At 45.5% G+C, this 17,597-nt stretch overlaps 1 protein-coding gene across 1 annotated transcript in view; it reads left to right on the top strand.

Annotated features, from left to right (window-relative positions):
- Positions 1 to 17,597, top strand: part of PTGFRN (prostaglandin F2 receptor inhibitor) — an 86,129-nt gene that overhangs the window by 45,122 nt on the left and 23,410 nt on the right. Inside the window, exons 4-5 of the mRNA XM_029578365.1 lie at positions 10,299 to 10,682; positions 17,081 to 17,503. Coding sequence (XP_029434225.1) covers positions 10,299 to 10,682; positions 17,081 to 17,503 — 807 coding nt within the window. The remainder of the gene's footprint in view (positions 1 to 10,298; positions 10,683 to 17,080; positions 17,504 to 17,597) is intronic.

The raw sequence follows: 17,597 nt of genomic DNA, 5'->3' as shown, positions 1-17,597 counted from the left end.
CACACATCTGAGAGCAAAAACTAATTCAGTAGATCTGACTTTTTGACCTGAAGACATGCAGGCTGGAAATGCCAAGGGCAGACACTTTTTGATGGAACACACCGATTTCATTTTGGTCAATGACGTTTGTCGATGACTTTTTTATCGATGAGTGGGCACTTCCAACTCAAAATGGCCAGCAGATTTGTAATTTTGTTTGTTTCGTCCTTTAGTTCTTGCTTTTGCTTTTTTCTGGTTTTACGGAGAAGGGATAGGGCAGGGATGAACACGAGTTCATTCACACTTCCCTTCTCTGTTTATTAGGAGAGTAAAACCCTTGCTTTGACTACTCTAGGGTACAGATTACAACATGCGATCCAGCCTCTCATTGTTTTCTTACCTAATTTCTCTCACGTCGAGGCTGAGAGTTCCATCCTTCATTGTGAAATTTATTCCGCATCAATTCCCGCCCCCTTCTACATTTTTATTTTAAGTAACCTGGCCCTTTAAAAGGCCCCCATCCACTGCAAAGCCATAGAACATGAACACAAACATAGCAATGAGTTGTCCAAATGTATTTTAACTGTGCTGCAGGGCAAACACTTTAGTAATGATTTTGTCAAAGTAGGTATAGGTAAAATACTCAATGGGCAGTACCTGTGTCACAATTCGGGGGGGGACGGGGGGGACGGGGGGACGTAAATACTCTTTGTATCCTCTCTCTTTCTGAGACTGGAAATCTTCACACTCTCCTCGTCTTGTCATCTAAACCAGGATTAAAGGTAAATGTGGAGGGTGCCTGAGGTAACGCCAGCCCTTGCTGGAGGAGAAAAGGAATCTGCGGCTCTACCCTTTAGAGCTGTGTGTCCTCCCTAATTTAGAATTTGAATCACTTGTTTGCCTTTTGGCTTAAGGAACCGAGTGTAAGGTCTGTACAGGTCCTCGGCCTCAGCGGTCATGGCACAATAGGTGGAGAGAAGGGGGCTAACCCCTGTCACCCAACCCCCAACTAGGGAGGCACAAGTATCAATACTATGGCCAAAGGAAGGAGGATTTAAATTTCCGTTAAAATAACAGAAATCACTAACACCCTTGCTTGCTCTCAAAGTGCATGTGTTGAAGCTTGCTAAATATAGTTTTATATGTAGTTGGATGCCAGTGGAATACTAAAATTAAATGCAGGATTCCTGTCGGCATGGACAGGTTTTCCCTCTCCTTCACAGAGCGGGCCTCTTTTTGTTGTAGCATGCTCGGCACTTGGAGGGTTACTAGCGGCAGGCTGTGCAGCTGATCTCGCAGACCACCTTGGGATGGTTTTAAGTGTGTGATTTCCAAGACAAATGGAGCCACGGTGAGGGCTGCTGAGCTGTACTCACGGCTGCAGATTTAGTTGCAGAGGGTTTTTAAATGTGTTTTCTGAAGAATTACTTTAATTTTGCTGGCAAGGAAGGTGCACGCTGCACTGCTCACCCCGGAGACATTAAGCTCGTTCAGTGCAGTATAGGTTCTGTTACCCTAGTGAAGCCTTTCTCCGTTGGTAGCACTGGGAGCAGCAGTATTTTTTTTTTTCCAGTGAACATCCAATTATCTTTTTCTTTCTTTCTTTTTTTTTTTTTTTTCAACTGGCAAATCTTCCTCTGACATGAAGAACTTCTAGAATAATGGCCCTCCTATCCTCTCCCCCTCCTCTGGCTTCTGACAGATTAGCTTGCACAAGACGTTATGCATTAATTTGCTGTGCCCCCCCCTCCCCCTCCCCACCCAATATGGAACAAGATATTGCTTCCCCTATGCCTTGAGTCTTCCTATCTTGCTTTAAAAAAAAAAAAGAAAAAAGACTTGGCTATTCGGCCAAGCTTTGCCCTCGAATCCAAGGCAGATACGTTTCCTTCTACTACCTGAATGCCCAAACTTCCTGATCATGAGCCCACAACCTCATCCAGCTCTGGACTACTACTTAACTTATTCTCACTACCTCAGCACAAAGTGCTTGCCTCTGAACTCTAGCACCCATCTTTATATGTTTGCTATCCACTTCAGCCACTGGCCCCTTTATTATCTGCTATATATTCTGTTTTAATCTACATGATTTCTTAAAATCTACCTCTTGTCTTAGCCACACCTGTATACATGCTCTAACACAAAAGTGAGCAAACTATGGCTCACGGGCCTAATCCGGCCCATCCTCCTCTTTCTTCCTGCCTGCCAATGTGTCCTAAAATTTATATTGTGTGGCCCGCATGATTAAACTCAGGTAGGCAGGAAGGTCAGAGGCTGTGTCGGCAGCGCTATTAAGTGACATACTGGCAGGGTTCCCACCCGCCACTGGCAAGAAGAAGGCAGCACCATGGCACGAAGAGTGACATGCTGGAGGGGTTCCCATCCTCGCCAGCAAGAAGAAAGCAGTGATGCATTGGCGGGGGGTGTCTCCCCCCCCCCCCCCCCAGCTAGACAGCAGAAAGCAGCACCATGGCAAAATACGCTGGCAGAGTTCCCAATCCCCCACCAGCAAGAACAGGCCTCGCAGCACAAAGGAGTGACATGCTGGTGGGGTTCCCATCATCTGCCAGCAAGATGACGCCCTGCCATAGCGGTAGGCCTGAAGTTGACTTACCGGCCAGCACCTAGCTAGCAGGAAGAAGACAACCTGAAGCCAGCAGGAAGGGTGAGTGACATAGTGGGTTGGACCGAGAAGGGGTATGAATAAGGGAAGGAAACAGGATGAGTGATGGTGAGGGAAAGGTACAGGGTGGTGACTGAGAGGGAAGGGGTCAGTTACTAAAAGGGAAGAGAGTGAGAAGGAGGGAAGGATGAGTGAGTGGGAAGGAGGGGTGGGCGAGTGGCAGAGGGGGGAGTGACTGCGAGGAAAGGGAGTGAGCGGGAAGGAGAGGTGAGTGACTAGGTAATAGCCTAGTGGTGACAGTAGCAGGCTATGAACCAGTGAAAGCAGGTTCAAATTCCACTGTCGCTCCTTGTGACCTTGGGCAAGTCGCTTCATCTTCCATTGCCTCAGGAACAAACTTAGATTGTGAGCTCTCTGGGGACAGAGAAATACCTACAGTAACTGAATGTAATCTGCTTTAAAGTGCCGAAAAGCAGAATAAAAAACGAACAAAAATAACAAACAGGTGAGTGATTGAGAGGTAAAAGAGTGAGGAGGAAATGAGACTGAGTGACTATGAGGGGAGGGAAGGAAGAATGACATAAAGGTCAGGAATGAGGGGTGAATGAAAGAGTGAGGGGATGAGTGACTGAGATGGAAGGGAATGGGATTGAGTGGGAGGGCGAGTGCCTGACTGAGAGGGAAGAGTGAAGTGGAAGGGAGGAGGTGAATGTCTGAAAGGGGAGGGAGAAATGGAAGAAGGGAGCGAGGGTAGAAGGGTTTGATATTGTGTATATGAGAGAAGAGAGAGGAGAAAGTGTGTGTCCCCCCCACATCCCCTCCACTAATCCACTAGAATCTCAGGGTGACTGGAAATCAAACGTTCCCAGGTATGGAGAGGGGGACATTTTTTTTATCCTTATTAGTTTTAATTATTGGGTGTTTGATATGTCTGCTGTTTTAAAATATTTAATTGATTTTTGGGAAATATTTAAAGTGGTTTGTTTGTTTTTTTAATCCTTATTCCTCTTAAGTATGTGTTCTATTTTTCATCTGTTTTGAAATATTTTTATTGGTCTATTATGGTTTTTATATTTCTTGATTTTGTTTTATGAGGAATGGTGATATTTCTGTTTTTGCATTATTGCATTGCATGCGAGTCTGGCTTGTAGTGGTTTCCAGTTTAGTTTTTTTTTTTGTCTGCACCTTTCTGTTTTATACTTTTATTCTTAATTGGTGAGGGCCTATCTGTGTTCTGCATTTGTGACTGAGGTGAGGGTAGTCTGCCTGGTACCTCTTGGGTTGAAGGTTTTGCTGATTTTGGTAGAGGCTGGGATTCATGATTGACAGGGCCCCTTGGGTGCTAGGAATGATGGTTCTTAAGCCCGCTGGACACTGAAATATCTGCTGGGGGTTTGGTTGTTGTGTCGAAGAGCTCCAAATGGGGGACCCCCACCCCCCCACCCCTGCCTTCATTACGGTCGATAACTTGTAATTTGGCCCCAGAACAAAAATGTTTTCCCACCCCTGCTTTAACCTCATTTTACTGTTTTTGATTTGTCTGACCGCAATTTGTATTGTAACTTTGATTGTAATCCACCTTGAGACTAATTTAGGAAAGGCAAAATATCAAATGCTTATAAATAAATTAAAATATCCCAACAGCCACCTGCCAAGGCTTGTCTGCTTGTAGGATATCGCTGCTTTTTCCATGTCCTCTGCTGTTCTGGGCAGAGGAGCCTGTACATTCTCATACGTAGCTCAACATCCAGCCCACTCCCATATCTTTACACCAAGCTTTGTAATCATCTGAACAGCTTCCAAAGCCAGCAGGGTTGTAGCCCGAACACTAGTGAGAAGTTTTGCCGAAACGACTTGACCCCCTCCCCCCCCCCCCCCTAGATTTCCATGGCTTTGCTGGACGGTAACCGGCCACCGAAAACCTTCCAGCATTGACCCTGCTGGTTTCTGAGGAGTTGTGGTCTACGGAGTGCAACTCGGCTACTCCAGGGTCTGCAGTGTCACTAGCTCATGCTTTCTTTATCTGCCCCTTGTTTTCTTCTTATGGCAATATCTGCCGGCACCGGGCAGGTTGGTTTCTGGGGCGTAACCTGCCAGTTCCAACTCTAGAATTAGCATTTTAGCCAACGCTGCCCATCCCGAGCTCACCATTCAGAAGGAAGTCACAGTCGCTTGGCACTTAGGCTAGTCCTGTCCACTTGTACCTCAGCATGGAAGGTGGGGGCTATGGGTTGAGCTGTCTTGCATATCTGTACAGACCTTTTCCTTGAGAGCTTGCTGCTATGGCACAGCTCTGAGAGAGGAAGATTTCTCAATTTGCAAATTCTTATCCTATTAAGCTGGATATCTGTGCCCAGCACTTCCTGCAAAGCTCCTGGATTAGGCAGCTGGGGTGCAGTGATAAGTGGATGCATTCCAGAGCGCTCTAAGTCCCTTGCAGAATTCCGCCTTCCATGCCCCCCCCCCGAGCCATAGTGAGAGTGAGATGAGATTTCAGCGCACCTAAGCTGGATTTATTTCAGATTGCAGAACACTGTTGAGGCACATCCTCCGCCAGTGTTTTGGAAATATTGAAAAAAATGATTTCTTGATGCATTCTGAGGCAGGGCTTTTATTTCTGGTACCGGATAAACTGTAGCATGCCATTATTTCATTAGAAGGGATATTTTAGACTTTGCCGGCATTTACTGATCCAACAGACAGACAATTCATGCAAAGATGTTTTTATTTTCCAGAGCCTTGAAGGGGCCTTTTGCAAAGGCGAAGCCTCAAAGGCTAGTGTACAGTCATGTGTATGACTGTACACTAAATCTTTTTTTCTTTTATTATTATTTTCAGCAATGGAATACTGGTGGAATCTGCTCGGTATCCAGCACCAGGCTGCACAAATACAACTACACTAACATTTCCTCTCTCTCCCCTCCTGGTTGGCCACCAAAGTATGCCTTCTGTAATACTCTCAACACCATCTTTCCCCAGAACCTTAAAAGTCATTCAGTGTTAAACTCCGGGCTCTCGGAGATAAAGGTTCTATATACGGGTCCCAAACGTGCAGAAAACCTTTCTTCTTCTTGAATGCATGATCCTCCGAAAGCCAACATTGCAGAAAGCATTCTTTTAGCTCTTACATGTCCACAGTTTTAGAGAGAGGACTATGAAAGGTAATGCCCTGCAGGAATTATAATGTTACCTTATCACCGGTTGCCAATATTGTACAATACGTGCATATATAAAACCCATACAGTGGAAGGTCCAGCCTACAGTAGGATTAAAGTACAGCATCTGAAAGGGAGCAGTGCGTTTCAGGAAGTTAAGCATCCCACACCCTCCCCCTGTGCACGTTATTTTGGAAGGGCGGTAAACTGCTTGCTGCAGTCGCTTAGACAGGGCTCGGCCAGTCAGGTTTTCAGGATATCCCTGGTGAATATGCAAGAGATAAATCTGTGTCCATCAGAGCCTCCGATTATGCACATTTATCTAATCCATATTTATTTATTTATTTATTTACTTTTACTTTTACTTTTTCTATACCGAAGTTCCTGTACGAATACAAATCACACCGGTTTACATAATAACAACAAAATTCGCTTAGGAGCGTTACATAGAACAAGGAAGGCATAAAAATATGAAATGAATTTTAACTTAACATATTGTAAAATGTAACATATCCTATCATATCAATTAACTTCTCATAAATATATGTCTCGGAGGAGAGCTTTGGGGAGCTGGGTGGGAAACAAGGTGGGAGCGAATTGCGGTAGATCGAGAGGAGGAATAAACAGTCAGAGGTTGCAAGAATTAGGAGACTGTGAAGGCTGGAATCTGGATAATGGGAAGAAGAGCATTAGGAGTCAGGAAGGCTAGGCTGAATAGCCATGTTTTAAGTCTTTTTTTGAAGGAAGATGGACAGTGCTCTTGTCTGAGGTCTGGTGGTAATGTGTTCCATTGATGAGGTCCTGCTGTCGAGAGGGCCCTCTTTCTTAAGGCTGATTTTGCTTGTGGGGCAAACAGGGTGTCTTTATAGGTGCTTCTAATGGGTCTGGAGGAGGTGTGAGGTGTGAGTTGAATAGTGGTGTCGATTGATGTGAGGTTATTTGGCTTTGTGGATAATCATGAGGACTTTGAAGAGGATCCTGAACTTGACGGGTAGCCAGTGGAGGTGCTGAAGAACGGGGGTGATATGATCTCTTTTTTTGGTATTGGTGAGGATCCTGGCGGCTGAGTTTTGAACCATTTGAAGAGGTTTTATGGTGTTGGCTGGGAGTCCGAGCAGGAGGGAGTTGCAATAGTCCAGTTTTGAAAGGATGATGGATTGCAATACCAGTCTGAAATCTTGGAGGTGAAGGAGAGGTTTTAAATTTCTGAGAACTTGTAATTTGAAGAAACAATCTTTCGCTGTGGTGTTTACAAAGTTCTTTAGGTTGAACTGATTATCTAGGATCATGCCTAGATCTCTGACGAAAGGAGATGATTTGATCGTTGAGTTGACCGAATGAGCTGGGGGTGGTGGCGTTGGAGGTTTGGTGAGGATTTCCTTTGAGATGATAAGAATCTCGGTTTTGTCGCTGTTTAGGACCAGGTTGAGCATGGAAAGTAGTTGGTTGATTTCTTGGAGGCAGGTGGTCCAGTGGTTCAGTGTTTTTTGAAGAGAGTCTTTGATCGGGATGAGGATTTGTACATAGTCTGCGTAGAGATAGTGGGATAGTTTTAGCCTTGTGAGAAGGTGGCAGAGTGGTAGAAGGTATATGTTGAAGAGTGTTGGAGTTAGGGAAGATCCTTGTGGGACACCCTGGTTGGAGTGAACAGGGGGAGATTCTTTATTGTTGATCCTGACTTTGTAGTACCTGTTGGACAGGAAGGATCTGAACCAATCATGGGCAGGGCCTTTGACGCCTATGTTAGTTAGTTGTTCAAGAAGGATGTTATGGTTCACGGTGTCAAAGGCGGCTGACAGATCGAGGAGAGAGATGATAGGTTTGTTTTTTTTCCAAATTTAATAGTATAGTGTCTGCTAGGGATATCAGCAGGGTTTCAGTACTGCGTGTTTTGCGAAATCCGTGTTGCGTGGGGGAGAGAATGTTATGCTCCTCAAGATAATCTGATAGCTGTTTGTTTGACTATTTTTTCCATGATTTTTGCTATCATGGGAAGGTTAGCTATTGGGCGGAAACTAGACAGTTCTGTGGGAGGTAAGTTTGGTTTTTTTAAAATAGGTTTGAGAATAGCGAGCTTAAGAGGGTCTGGCACCGATCCTTGGGATAAAGAGAGGTTAATGATGTCGGAGATTGGCTTGGAGATGGTGTTTGGGATTTTGAAGAGCAGGTTAGGCGGTATAGGGTCCAAAGGATGAGAGGTAGGTTTCAGTTTTTTGAGTATATTTTCTACTTCCAGTGATGAAGTTGGATCACTGGAAGTAGGATATTCATGGTGGCTATCTTGGGTCCCCAGCAGAGGTTTGGAGAGCCCTGTGGGAACAGTGAATATCGAAGAATTACAAAGGGTCTTCCTGTTGCTGGGTTCAATGCACCACTTTGATCCATTCCACGTCACATCATGGGGTTGGGGGGAAAAACCACCACATCACAGTACATTTTTTTTTTTAAATTTGATCCTGGATGAGCGACCTTGTTCGGTGTGCACTTATAAATACTGCACAGGATACTGAGTATATGGCTTCCTCTTAAAATGAGGTAAGGCCAGTAAGACATGATTGCCTTCTGTCGACACTGGCTACAATGAGTGGGTCCCTGCCAAAGGTGATCAGCTCTCAGCATTGTCCACTGAGGGTACCTGGGATCCAGTTCTTGGAGGAACCTGGACCAACAAAACCGTTTTACCAAGATGAAAGTGTGTAAACATTCAAGAGCACATCTGAAGACAGGACTGACATGAGCTCATGTATATCATTCTGGATAATCCGATAAGTCCAGTATCACAACCTGCATAGAATCCACGCATTGTGCATTTTTGGGTAGATGCTCATTTTTCCAAGGTCCCAGAGATCTACATTCAGGGAAAATGTACAATACGCACTGGGGTGATTATTATCGATCATTTTCTTTTTCTCTAAAGTCAATACAGCTGATTATGTATATGCAGAAGACATACTGTATATGGACAAGGTTCTTTCACTACTGGGAAAAAGAGAAAATGACAGCAGGTAAAGCCCATGGGGACCATCTGGTCTGGCTGTTTTCATTTCCTAGTGCAATTCAAAATAACTTGCTTGATCTCCAGCATCTGACCATGGATCTTAACTAGCTGGAAGCCTCAGTCATTTTGAGAAGGGAGTAATCCTAGAATGATGTTAGCAGCCTTCATATGAGGTCAGTAAATGGTGGTAAAAAGTTCAAAAGGGCAGAGAGTTTGTGTTCTGAGTCCTATTTATCATTAATACGGTACTGAGATGACCTTTGTGGTGTTAAAAGACTCATTTGTGATCCATAAGGTGCTGGAATCCTTTGTGCAGCATGGCATATGACTATGGCTTAGGCATGCTCTGTGTGTGTTTTTACTAGGCTTAATCCCTGTAAAGAGTAAGCTAAGTGATAACATTGTTTTTAAATGCTTTTTTGTAATTCTTTTAAAGCTAAATGCCTAGTACCATGTTAGACTCTCCCATTTGCCTCTTCTTTCAAAGGTTAAAGGAGTTCCCAGGTGAAGCTGAGGAATGTATTAGCTAGCTCTCAATTTTTACACTGAGGTGGAAGTTAAAATGTGAACGGGGAAAACACTGGGTTAGCACCAAAATGTTTCAATTCTGTTTTGAAGATTTATAAGTCAGTGCGAGTACTGAGGTCCTCATCTCAAACTTTGTTGGCACTGCCCTCTATAAGACAGATGCATCTTGCAGAATCACGAGAGATACTATTTGGTGTGGTTGGGCCATTTTTTAAATGGAATTCTCTACCTAAAGATTTGAAGTCTGAGACCTTTCCTCGGTTTTGGACGTTACTTAAAGAAGGTGATTTTACATTTTTTAAATAAATGAATAAAAGTGTGCTTAACAGGAAAATCTCTCTGCCCGCCGTGCTCTGTACACTGCAGCCTAGGCTGGTTAGGTGTTGTGCAGTAGACAGTGTTAGGGGAATGGTCACGGGGCTGAGGGTTGGGGATGGATTGGAGAGAACCCAACTCTCATAAGCTCCTCTTAGGGACTTGTTGAAGCGAAAGCAATGAATAATGACCTGAGAGAGCTTAGATTACCAAAAAAGAAAAAGGGAAGGAAATTGGAGAAGCAGCACTCTGCAGAGTTAACCTAAAAAGTGTAATGAGAATGAGAACAGCAGTGCTTGTTTACTATAAGTAGGCCAAGGAGACAGCACAATGACAATCACGTGCTAAGGCACAGCAGGGTCAGGCCTTGACACGCTCTGCTACTGCTTTAAGAGGCTGATACTAAAAAAAAAAAAAAAAAAGCTGAGCTCTTACATTTATGCACTTAAGTTAGGTTCCTAAATTAGATGCCTATTTTCAACCAGACTATGCATCCTCTCCCCTCCACTATCCAACCTTGCTGGCTGTGCACTAGGAAGTTGTGGACATTGTCGATGCCCACCTGATAGATAATTACATATTTTTATCCCTCTTTGTCCTGACTCTGCAGCAGAGAGATGTGGCGCATAATATCGTACCCAAACTAATCTACGTTTTTTGTTTTTTTTTTTGTTTTGCTTTTTTTTCCCTCTCTTGAAAGCTCTCAGCGTTTCCATCACCGGAACCAACACTTCCCTAAAGAGGGGGGAACCCCTGGAACTTGTGTGCTCGCTTACATCCAGCGGAGGTGGCATGGTGCAGACCGAGGTCACCTGGTTCTTCAGCCCAGTCCCCACTGGCGATTTACAGACTTCCCTGGTCCTGGCCAGCCTGGACCGCTGGGCCGTGGTGACTGATACCGGGCACGTCCGCCTCAGCCACACGGACCTGAACTCCTACCGTCTGCTGGTGCAGGATGCCGAAGAGACGGACGAGGGTTACTACTACTGCAAAGCAGCCGTTTGGAGTCCGCACAGCAATGGCAGCTGGTACGAGGCCATGGAGAGGACGTCCGAGCCTGCCCACGTAGTCTTGAACTCACTGGGTAAGTCGCCTCAAGGTAGATTTAAGTGGTCAGACTCTTGCATTCTCGGGGCTGACTGCCCAAGGAGGACTGGTGAGAAAATGCCACACCAGAGGGCATGGCCTTGTTTTTACAGGAACTATCCTTGCTGCTGTAGAACGGTTTCGTGTTACGTCAGTGCCAAACACTTGTCGTTGAGCGCTAGCTCCTGAGCCTCGAAATGCCTTTGGTTTTAGTTCCCCACCCTTTGCTATAAGGCTTCTCCTGCTTCTCTGGCTCCAGGGACAGGGCTGCGAATTTCTGTTCGTAAAAGGAACCTGCTGGGGGAGGGGGGGCCCTGTCCATTAATTATCTTTCTCCCTGTTGAGCCCCGACTTACTGTCACACATCTGGAGGTAGAAGTTTTTGCTTTGTTTTGGCCGTTTAAAGCCACGTTTTGAGGCACCCCCTTGTGCGTACCATGCAGCTCCCGGGCCCTCTCCTTTAAAAGGGAGGGGCATGCTTCAAAAGAGACTCCTGGTCACTGAAACGCTACTTTTTAGAGAGAAACCCCCACCCCGCCCTTGAGTTTGTTGTTGTTGTTGTCAGGCAAATGGACATGAAGTCGGGGCAATGGAAAAAAAAAAAACCTGACCAATAACAGGCAGAAGTGGGATTTGTTACACGTTCTAGCAGCAAAAGTGCTGGGTTAGGTTCACTTTCCTTAACTGCTGATTGCAGGCAGCAACCTAGGGGCTATCGAAGGACCGGGGGTTTTATTTCACTCGCTCCTGGTGTGTTAAACCGTTCCCTGTTCAAATCCTTCCACTGTCCCAGGGGGCGTGAATGTGATGGGCCCCCGGCTGAATATCTCTCGTTACTAAAGCCAGGCGCGGGAGCATGGGAAGCTGAGCAGCAAGATTTGGTAACCAGACGTAGGGACCCCGCATCTCTCAGAGTGCGTTTTAACTCTGACCAGTGCAACCATCTCTTATAGCTGTGCGGAATATATTCCCCAGACTTAGAAATAAATAAATAATCCATGCTCATATTCCCATGACAGCACTGACATTCTGTTCTGCACTGCCTGGAAGGGAAAGTTTGTTTGTTTGTTTATTTAGATTTTTATATTCCGCTTTTCGGCACTTCAAAGTGGATTACATTCAGGTACTGTGGGTATTTCCCCATCCCCACAGGGCTTACAATCTAATTTTGTACCTGAGGCAGCCGAGGGTAAAGTGACTTGCCTAAGGACACAGGGAGCGACAGCTTCTGTTACAACCTTCATATAAACCTTCACCTGGAAAAATCCAATCTGAAGCCAGTGGCACCCAGAAACCTAGCTGCTAATGGCAGAAAAGCACAGTCTCCTCCAACGCACGCTGACTTTACCATCACTGAGGATCGTCTGTGCTGGTCTCATTCTTCTTTAAAAATTTCCAATGTTTGCTCTTCACCCCCCTCCCCACCCCCCTACCTCACTAGCTCCACTAGTGCTTTTCCACGCATTCACCATCTTTAATAATTTCAAAATAGCTGTGCATGCACTGAAAGGGCATTGCAGATGGTGGATTTTTTGTTTTAGTTGTAAACCAGCTTTTCAAATCACCTAGTTATGTATTCTGCCTGCCCGCCCCACCCAGCCATCACTCACACACTCTCACACATTCACTCTCACACACTCCTAATCTCTAATAGGATAATTCTATTCATCAGGGATCAGTTACTTTTGAGAGCCCTGGTAAATACTTCACCACTGCTCCTTTTGGGAGGAGAGGAGGTGCTCCCTTTCCTCATGCTTAATACCGTTGCCACGGTCGAGTGTCATCTTCGGTACAGAGGCAGCTCTGGGACACCGGTTCTCTCTCTTTCTCTCTCTCTCTCCTCAGCTCTTTTTCTTTGCTTCACCCAAGTTTCCATATCTTGACCATCTTTTTAATATCGTCGCTCTAGATGGCCCTTTGCTTTCCCCTTTTGCCCTCCGATCGTGCCCTCCAGTGGCAGATTAGCTATCTTCTGCCCGGGTTCTTCCATCTCTCTTCCTCTCATGCCCCCTCCCATTTAAGATCAAGTCCGTGATATTTAGTGCTCCTATGCTGGTGGGAATCCGGTAAGCCGCTGGGCTCTACATCTTCCAGGTGCAGGCGAAAGGGGCCTGGAGAAATATTTCTCCGAGTAGTGCCATGAACTGCCTCTGGGACAACTGGAGGGCAGGGGATGGAGTTAAAGAGTGACTCGGAGTTCCAGACTCTATTCTACACCTCCCCTTCCTTTGATCTATGGAGGGTGACGGGTTATTAAGTCATCAGCAGAAACTTTTCTTTTTTTAAATGTGGGCAGCAGATCAGTAATGGAGCTATCTATCTAGCAAAGCTTTTCCTTCCTTTCCCCTCTCTGCTCCAAAGCCTCAACCAGCCAGAGCCAGCCAGACAGGGAGTTCTTAGGCTGCTGCAGCTCAAACCTCTTCTGAATAGAAACAGAATGAACAAGTATCTTTCGTCCCCCCTCCTCCATCTGCTTCTATTTCATACTTTTTCCTTCTTCTTTAGAATAACTTAAGTCAGGGGTCAGGAACCTTTTTGGCTGAGAGAGCCATAAACGCCACATATTTTAAAATGTAATTCCATGAGAGCCATACAATATGTTTAAAACTAAATACAAGTAAATGTGTGCATTTTATGTAAGATCACACTTTTAAAGTACAATAAGTCTCTGAAAATATTACACCAGGCCTTAAGACACCAATACATCTCCTATTAGGAAAACGGACCAAGTCAGGCTGCTATAGAGTCCTACACAGAAACTACACGCCAGCAGAAAACCTCACCTGAATCACGTGCTGTCCCTCACCTAACATAGAATAAAGAGACCAAAACGCATAACAAGAAGCATGCAGACAAAAACTGAATTGGAAACTGCAACAAGCCAGAGTCTCTGTATGCAGTGTAACAAAGGAAAAAGAAACATCACACATCCTTATAAAACAAATCAAGAAATATAAAATCATCAGCAGTAAAACTGTACTAACAAAAAGAACATATTTCGAAACAGCTGATGAGTGGAATATCCAATAATTAAAAACTCATATAAAACATTTCCAGATACCAACAAAATATTTCAAAATAGCAGACACAAAGATCCAGTAATGAAAAATAATAAGGATACAAAAATGTTTTTGCTCTGCATACCTGGGAACGTTTGATATCCAGGTGTCCTGAGATTGTTCTGAATTAGCAGGAGGTGGGGTGGTTTGCTTGGAACTTTCTCCTCTCTCAGTCACATACCAGCGCTCTCTCTCACACTGGCTCTCAATGACACACCTATACACACATGCTCTCAGTCACTCACATATACAAATGTTTTTTCTCTCTCACTTATATAGGCTCTTAATTACACATTTACACACATGCTGTCTATCTTTTCACGCTTACACACACACAGGCTTTCAATCACATAAATACATGCTGTCTTTTTCTCTCACACACAGACTCTCATTCACATGCTTACAAACATGTCCTCTCTTTCTCTCATTTACACACAGGCTCTCAATCACATACTCACATGCTCCCTCACCTAAATCAGCTCTCAATCACACACAGACACACATGGTCTCTCTCTCTCATTTAAACACAGGCTCTCAATCACATACTCACATGCTCCCTCACCTAAATCAGCTCTCAATCACACAGACACACATGGTCTCTCTCTCTCATTTAAACACAGGCTCTCAATCACATACTCACATGCTCCATCACCTAAACCAGCTGTCAATCAGACACAGACACACATGATCTCTCTCTTACTTATACACACAGGCTCTTAATCATACATACACATGATCTCTCTCACACACAAAGGATCTCAATCATACACACATACTCTTTCAAACAAACAGGTTTTCAATTACAAACTTACACATACAGGTTCCCAATGGTAAACTTACATTCATGCTCTCTCTCTCACAGGCAGGATCTCAATCACAGACATACTCTCTTTCACATATACAGGCTCTCAATCATTCACATACATGCAATCTCTCACTCACACACACAGGATCTCAAACACACATGCTTGCTCGCTCATTCACTCTCTCTCTCCCCCCCTTCCCCCCCCCCGGGAACTCGCGGCAGCAGCAGCCACCTCCCAACGCTAACCTCCTTCATTTTCAGCCCTCGCGGAGGCGAAGGCGGAGTCCCATCGGCCGCGGTTGAAGATTTTCATTTTCCTCCGAGCCGCGCTGCAGTCTTCTTCCCGCGCAGGCACCCGATGCTCTCCACTTCCTCTTCCGGGCCGCGGGAAGAAGAGAGCACCGGCGTGCTCTCTTCTTCCCGCGGCCCGGAAGAGGAAGTGGAGAGCATCGGGTGCCTGCGCGGGAAGACCCGCGCAGGCACCCGATGACTCCAGCGCTGGCACCCGGCTGACACCCGATGACTCCCGCGCAGGCACCCGGATGACTCCAGTCGGCGTGCTCTCTTCTCCTCCCCCCCGCGGCCCGGAAGAGGAAGTGGTGAGCATCGGGTGCCTGCTGGTCTCTTCTTCCCGCGCAGGCACCCGATGCTCTCCACTTCCTCTTCCGGGCCGCGGGGGGGGGAGGAGAAGAGAGCACGCCGGTGCCGCTGACTCCAGCTGTCCTGCCGCGTTCCGCCCGGGCTGACAGCATTTTAAGCCCGGGCGGCGGAGGACCGGGGAGCAGCTGGGTCAGCGGGGAACCGCGAAGTATGGCGACACGTGTCTGCGAGCCAGATGCAGCCCTCAAAAGAGCCATATCTGGCTCGCGAGCCATGGGTTCCCGACCCCTGACTTAAGTACTTGTAATCAGTCATGGTGGGGAGAGACCCGTTTCTGGATCAGTGAAGGTGCTTCGTGCACTCTGGTGACCCTTGCACATGGGGTAACGGCCAGCGTTCAGTGTCATGGGTCCCGACACATCAGCGAGGAGAGATTCCACCCTGTTGTCTGGAGAGGTATTTAGCACGTGCATGACTGACAGGTTTTCTACATGGACCTGGGTGATGTGCTTTATAAGGTGTTCATCAAAATCCACATGAGTCCTTGGCCTAATTAAGGGCTTCTAGGGTGCAAATCTGGAACACAGAGATCCAAGTGGTCCTAAAATGGAATGAATTGTCTTGCTGGCCTTGGGGGCAAAACCAGGACTGGCTTGGCTTTTCCCCAATGACCTGGAGCCCCATCTTGTAACCCTTTAGGCCAGGGCTTCCCCAACCTGTCCTGGTAACCCCAAAGCCAGCCTGGGTTTTAGAATATTCACAGGGAGTATGCATGAGATAAATGTGATACTAATTCTCCAGTACAGGCCAATTAATCTCATGCAGATTTATTTATTTTAAAATTTTTATATACCGCAGTCTACAATCTCGCATGATGTGGTTTACAAAATACATACGTACATGATAAAAATGAAATTTAAAATGGAAAAACAAATACAAAGCAATTACTCTAGTAGCAACAATAGAAATTTAACTGTAGTCAAAGTCCAATCAGTGTCTTCCATCAGGCACGGTTCAACAGCAGTCATACTAAATATTTGGTGCTGAAGGCCTGCTTAAATACACAAGTTTGGAGGTCCCTTTTAAATACTTTAAGATCTGTAGTCATTCACAAGGCCTCAGGAAGTGAGTTCCACAATTTAGGCAATATCCAGTCTCGCCCCCTTCAACACAGAAATATCTAATAAGTTCTTATTGGCTAAGCATAGTGCTGAGAAGGCTCAGATATACATAATGCAGTGCTTAGCCAGACCACAGAGTCACTGTGCAATACATTGAAAATTCTGGTTAAAACTTTATATTGTACTTGAGAAGCAATGGGAAGCTAGTGTAATGAAGAAAGTACTGCTGTTATGTGGTCTCTTAACTGGGTATTTGTTTTGGATATCTAAAAAACCAGATTGGGCTGAGGAGGTACTCCAGGACTGGCTTGAGCAATGCTGGTTTAATCTGTGCACAAGTACTTAACCTTTATCCCTGAATGAGTGTGGTCCAAACAGTAGAGGATTCTTGCACTGGCACTTTTCCTGCCCAGTAGTAGGTGTTGGCAAATTTTCCCTCACTAAACTATTTTAAACTATGTCTATGTTTAAAATAGACAGGGCACTTCAGATTATTGCATTGCTTGTGAAGCGTTTTTGTTTTTTTTTTTAATCACAATGATTTAATGTATAAGAAACACTTGCCTTCCATATGCATTAGCTATTCACCATTTGTAGTATAACATGAAAACACGTTTTTTGCATGGTAGATGTGCCACAGAATTGCAACCTGTCTGTACAGTTCTGTACATCTTTTTTTTTTTTTTTGCAGAATCCACACGGTGTTAGGGCGCATGCTTACACAGTTCTGTTTACACTGATACTGTTCAATACATGTTTTTTGTTTTTTTTTTTTTTATTTTAATCTTTCTTCTGTCTGTGCCATGTTTAGAACCAGAGTACCAAGTCTCCCTCAATGCTACCAAAATACCCAAGTTTTCCGAGGATCCTACTGAGCTGGAGTGTACAATTACTGAAGCTGAAGGGGCAAAGAGCACTCGCTTCACGGTGTCCTGGTATCGCCAGATTAGGGCTCTTGGCGACTCGCCCATTCCCTCGGAACTCATCGCCTCCATGGACCAGGACTGGGCATTGCAGATGGAGGAGAAGAACTGGCAGCGGGTGCAGAACGGGGAGATGATTTTCTCCAGGCCAGACGCAGCCACCTTTGCCCTGCGCATCCAGTGGACGGCCGAGGCGGACAGAGGGTTCTACTTCTGTGTCATCTCCGAGTGGAGCAGACAGCGGAACGACAGCTGGGTGAAGAGCAAGTCGGTGGAGTCTAAACCCACGGAAGTTTTTTGGGACACGAAAGGTAGGTGGAGTCAAAGGATTGCTTTCTTGGCTCGTTCCCTGTGCCCATCATGGCCGGTGCAAGGGGATTAGGCGCCCTAGGTGAACCTTCTGCC

The sequence above is a fragment of the Rhinatrema bivittatum genome, chromosome 15 (genome assembly GCF_901001135.1).
Source record: "Rhinatrema bivittatum chromosome 15, aRhiBiv1.1, whole genome shotgun sequence".
NCBI lineage: Eukaryota > Metazoa > Chordata > Amphibia > Gymnophiona > Rhinatrematidae > Rhinatrema > Rhinatrema bivittatum.
This window is presented reverse-complemented; position numbering and strand designations above follow the sequence as displayed.